The sequence below is a fragment of the Anneissia japonica genome, unplaced genomic scaffold (assembly GCF_011630105.1).
Source record: "Anneissia japonica isolate Jap-2015-1 unplaced genomic scaffold, ASM1163010v1 scaffold251325_len469956_cov165, whole genome shotgun sequence".
NCBI classification, from domain to species: Eukaryota; Metazoa; Echinodermata; class Crinoidea; order Comatulida; family Comatulidae; genus Anneissia; species Anneissia japonica.
The window spans coordinates 34,379-40,577 of record NW_022730291.1 but is presented as its reverse complement, the minus strand read 5'-3'; the positions used below and the strand labels follow the sequence as shown (position 1 = coordinate 40,577).

The 6,199-nt window shown below is 29.0% G+C and overlaps 1 protein-coding gene across 1 annotated transcript in view; it reads right to left on the bottom strand.

Annotated features, from left to right (window-relative positions):
* Positions 1 to 450: 450 nt before the first annotated feature.
* Positions 451 to 6,199, bottom strand: part of LOC117114808 (homeobox protein MSX-2-like) — a 10,532-nt gene continuing 4,783 nt past the window's right edge. Inside the window, exon 3 of the mRNA XM_033258499.1 lies at positions 451 to 2,183. Within this exon, the coding sequence (XP_033114390.1) occupies positions 1,950 to 2,183 (234 nt within the window). The 3' untranslated portion in view covers positions 451 to 1,949. The remainder of the gene's footprint in view (positions 2,184 to 6,199) is intronic.

Genomic DNA, 6,199 nt, shown 5'->3' with positions numbered 1-6,199 from the left:
ATATATATATATATATTATATATATGTATATATATATATATATATATTGATATATATATATTTTACATATGTGTATGTATATACATATATATATATATATATAATTGTTTATTTATTTGTTTGTGTTGCTGCTCAAGTAGCTTGAGAATTTCTTTAAAATGGATATGAGCACTTTATATAGATCTTATATATTATCATTTAGGCCTATTACTGCTGTACGGTACATTTATAAATATCAATGCGTTGTAAGCCCTAATCACAGCTCTCTAAGAATAAATAGTTCTAATGTAAATGCTTCCTCTTGCAAACCAAAACCGTTTTAGAAACATGCGTCTTCAGTGTCTGATTTGCTTTAATGTAATATACAGTATTTACAACTCGACTACCAAGGCAAATATAATCTAGACTATACTTACATTACAAATAAATACAAACAACAGATGTTCCTCATTTTTAACTGCACGGGTAATTTTATCACAGGTAAATAAATAAATGTTCTAATAATACCATACACTAAACCTTCTAGGCTGGGAAGTTATTTATTTTTCACGCATTTTTATAGATAAATTCACTTTTGATTATGAATGACATTTAAGAATTTACAAGAATAACTTTATTTGGAAATATACTAAAATTTGTGATTTAATATATCTTCAATAATCTCTACAGCGACCTATTTAAATATAAACAATAGTTTGCCACATTATCGCATGCAAAACGTCTTGACAAACTATTTTAGTATAAAACTGTTTTTTTTTTAATTATGCGAATTCTGTTATATTGTACCATAAAACCAGATTAATTACAACAAGTTCCATTAAACTTGGTTGCTTGTGTATAACACAAAAAAATAAATATACCAAATAAAATAATATAAGAAATAAAAATGGAGACATGATTAGAGGGCAATAAATTGATAGTTGTTTATTCTATTTACATAGGAAATTTACATAAGACACATAAAAACAAAGTAATAATATAAAAAGTTAAGATAAAACGTATATAATAACAAATTTATATAAGAGGGACGTATAAAATGTACTTACATAAGACCTAACTCATATAAGAACGAGCATATATCAAAACGAACTTATATAAGAACTTGTTTAAGAACGAATAAATGAATATTCATTTGAGTGCTTCAGGTAAAAACTTCTCTTAAGTGATCATCTCAGAGTTATCAAATAAGAAAATATGCTAATATCCAATTTGAACATTAAATAATTAGAGGCAAACATGTTACAATAATCGAGAACCCATAAGGCATGAATATTAACATATTAATATTCGATAAGTAATCATTTTTATTACGAATTAATAAAAGCTAAATTGTTCTTACTGCGAATGCAAATTGATTCAAGGCTAATATACTCCAATACGTAGTATTAGATATATTCTTAAATAGCATAAAACAAATTTTCAATTAATTTATTCATTACATTATAAGTTATTTGACACAATCATGTAACAAAAAAATATGTATAATTTACGATTGCTCGATTTTTTTTAATGATCAATTACATCAAGAACGTCCAAATCGTATTGGTCATTTTAGCAGCACTTCATTAACCAACCAAGCATACAAATATGCCTAAGCATTGGAATTCTTTTATAAGTATGAGATGTATCATTGACAAAGTAGATAAGATTATTAATAATTTACAACAATGATTAAACCACTAAAGCAGGAATGTAAAATAGTTGAAATAACTAACGTGTGCTTATCTATGGAATTATGTCTTGATTTATACATTTAACAATATAAGACAATGAACAATTTAATTCTAAGCATGTTGGCGCAGGTCTTGTCATTAATTCACATGTCCATTAACAGACGTCATTCAATGTTAGACAATGACATGACTGTCCGGTTAAAGATTTCAGAACTGTATTAATATCTGTTTTCACAAAAATCATGTTTGTGAAGAATATACTTTTAATCGCTGTCTTCATTTATGTACAAGTGCTACAGGTTCAAACGCTGATGAACCATCCGCTGCGTGGGAGATTCGTGTTAACGTCCCTTGTGATGTGATAGTAATAGCCGTTGAGGTGGCTGGAGCAATAGTCGCTTGTATGTTGTCTGTTGTTAACGGTGTGGCTTCCTGAACGTCCTTAACTTTTTCTGCTGTTTCTTTATCGCGCCTTTCTCTAGCTCGTCTGTTTTGAAACCATATTTTGACCTGCAAACACAACAAAGAAACATTAAATATGTTTTTTTTTTCTGAAAATTAAACGATATAATATATACATAATGACTAATATAATTATGTTATGATGGCAATATTATTTATTAATATATACACTGTATTATACTATAGTTATTATATTTAAAAATATATATTCGATTTAGGTTTGCTGCGCAAACAAGAATAGTTAAATAAGTTAAATAATGATTAAGTGTGGAGTCTGGTTGTTTCCTTCACTCAACTTTGCATTTCCCTCACACGTTGCTAGAGCTTGATACTATTATTAACATATCGTGTTCCTCTATTTGGGCAATGTTATTATTATTATTATTTTTCTGTACATATATTATAATGGCTGGGCATTACATAATCATATAGGCCTATTATAATTAATAATAGTAATACACATTATAAAAGTAACGCTGATGTTGATGAAATATGACATCGTATACATCTATGTATACATCTAACAATAGTTAGGCATAGGCCCTAATTATATAACAAAAGGATTGACTTTTACAACGACTTTGCATAATATTAACACTAGAGGTAAAGACCGGGATATGAAATAAGACAGATTTATTTAAAAGTTTTGTCTGGAAGGCAATAAAATGTATACTAAATAGTGTTCTTTTATCAAGTGCCTTTGCCTTGTTCATCCATCGTTTCAATTTTATCGTAACTTAACCACAGTCACCATTGAATATTGGTTTAATTTGATTATTTATACCTGGCCGGTTACAATACGATTGAATGCAAGCATTACAGTCCTTTATACTAGCCGAAGGACTCAAATTAAGTAAGGAGTTAAGTGGAAAGGGGTTCATTCCTTTACACGAAGTCGTATCTATTATTGAATTCTTGAGCGTCAATCGTGCTAAACAGCTTGGCCTTGCAGAAAATCTTACATTCAGAATTTAGGCCTATGCCATGAAGATCTGTCCATCAATTTAATCGGCCTATGTATTGATCAGTGTTCGATAGTTAACGACGATTAGGAAGCTGAACGTGGAATAAAACACAGGCGGATTATTTCATTAGCAACAATTAGAAAGCGTGCTCTAAATAACTTCAAAACTCTTCCGATGGGCTATTTGTGGGCGATAGGGAATCATCCGGCCTAAATAAGATTAACCATGTATCATAATGAACACTGAGAAGAAGGGAGAGAGAGGCTTAAGAAAACATTATTTTATATATTGCAAAGGAATTGTGATAAATAAGTGCTCGTGATAATAGAAAATCAATGGCGAGAGAAGAAGCGGTTTCCAGCTCATGTATAGGGGATGACCGAGGAGCATTGTTGACACAATACTGGTTATGATTAATGCGCTCTTAAGATGTAATGAAAAAAAACATCTTTTATATTTTATTATTATTGCTCAATAAAAACATTAACAACATACTCAAAGCAAAAATTACATACATGAATGTCGCACAAACGCCTATCGTACATCGTTAAGAAACTCAACATAACAAAGAAAAAACACCCTCTCTTAAAAAATAAATAAATAAATAAACACTAATGCATTTAGGCCTATTTTTAATATCAAACCAAGATTCAAATGGTTTCGAAGCAGAGTTAGGCCTTATAATAATGACATACGCCATTCTAGTGTATTATTTAGGTGTTGGCTTATACCTACTGTATATAGGGCGTATTGAATATAAACCACCAACTCCAAAGAGAGTGTATCATTCAAGAGTCAATATGAATATCTATCTAACCTCACAGCTCAGAATAACAAAAAGATGGACATTAATATTGACAATTTGATTATAGTACCGGTAAATCAAATATATCTTTTTCAATTTACACCACTGTTTAATAGTATAGTCTTTGGGGACTTACTGGGACTATCGCTGGTTGGTACAACTAAGCTTTATCTTACTTAAACCATACGCTGACCAGTGTAAATAATAATATAGTGTTATTCGAATTTGTCCTAATTCTGTGGATATTATGATGTTAAGACTGCATAGTCGCCAGATAAATAATAGAAAAGTGACGCGCCAGCGTCCATCCGTTGCTAATATGAACGCAACGACCATAAAACATAATGTTTTAAATGATTTAATAAGATGCGCATTGCTAAGGGCGCATAACCGAATGTAAAACCAATTTCATAAATTTATAGAAAGAAATGTTTATAATTTGTAATACCACGAAGTCTTTTTGAAATAATTATTTAAGTGTTTATAAGAATGCAATATGTTGGTCAGTCTGCAACAGAATTCAATTACAAAATGTTTTTACCTAGAAAAGCTCGACCTGAGAGGCGTCAATGAGAAATTCAGGCCGGGTTCCAAACTGCATTTTGACAATTTTCGTGGTACGGAGGACTTACTTAAGAAGTAAGTCCAGTCTAGAGTCAACCAATTAAATTCTTTAGTTTTTTCTAATTGACAAATGCGTAAATTAAGTTGATATGTCTATGAAATGAAATACCAAAGAAGACAATTAATTTACTCAAGAATTTAACATTTAAATTGATTAATATGATGAGATATTTTATATTATTCCTTGAAAAAGTATTTGGCGTTCTGATATGATGTATGATTTAATTCCCGGCTGGCGCTAGTTTCATACAAAACTGTCTACAGTTTATACTTAAAACTGATTTTCTTTTTAAATTTCATAAAGATTTGAATAGGCCTAAAATGTTTGTAAAAACTAGCGACCATATATGGATGTATAAGTATAGTTTTAAAGTAAAATATGTTTAAAAAATAAATACCGTAAATTGCATAGCTCATTTAAAAGAATCAATGAGCTATTAACAATGATGCTTTTTCACACTTTTTATTTATTTTTTTTTGTATTTTTATAGTCTAAACAATTTCGATTTTTGCTTTTGACTTTCTTACTATTATGTATAATTCAATTGCTGTTTACTTTGATTGCAATAAAGACATTTTGACTTGAATTTAAGTTAACCTTAAATAATTATTGTGATTATACACCTAGATTAAGTTTTAATTATTGACCTTATTTAAAATATTGATTACAGCTAACCTAAAGAAATCAAGAAAGGAATATGAAGAGTATTAATTACATTCGCCCAGTTAGTGGTAAGTAAACTATTGTATTATTCAATTAACTTGGCCTAAATATTAAAAATAAGCAATTGAAATATTTGACATTCATTTTTTTTTAACACAACACGGAGGGTATATATACATTTAATATATAATTATTCAATTGTATATTAAAGATTAATAGTTTTTAAATACCTATTGTGGCAGAAGTAAAAACATATCCTTGTGTCAAAAATGAAGATAAATAAAAAGATAATTGATAAGACGTAATGCTTACGGGCATTTCGCATTACTTTTTTCATTTATAAAATGTTTAACGCGTCTTCCATTGTTCAGTATTTTATGTTGATTGCCCTATCGTATCTTTATATTCGTTTAAGCCTTGTCTACAGTATATTGTTAAAAAATTTGGTTTTTTTTTAATGCACAGATCTAATTCATTTGATTGTGTTTAACCTATTTATCATTACAAACAGCGTATCCATCTTTATTCTGTGTGGCTATAATTTCTTTGTATGGACAGGAGAACTCTGAACTATATCTGCTGTCGGCTTTTTGAATAAATCAGTAAGTGAATTGAAATTAAATGCATTGCCGGTGTTTCATCCTTTGGTTATAATACAGACTTTAGTTCGTTTAGCGAGATCAATAAACGTTAGAAGAACTGTAAATTTATTGTTAGATGTTAAATATTTATCCATCCAAATATATCTGATTTAGAACGCATGGCAGCCTATCATCAGTTAATTGAGACGAATGTTAAAACTATTATCTTATAATTATTAATACATCAATGCATGTTTAGCCTATATCGTCACTGATATTTTCGAGCCAGAAAGCATACTATAGTTATTAATACATACTGATTGCCTAGATAGGTTTGTTTATTATTATTATTATTATTATTATTATTATTATTATTATTATTATTATTAAGAAGGTATTATAATGCACAGACCAAAATTGAACGA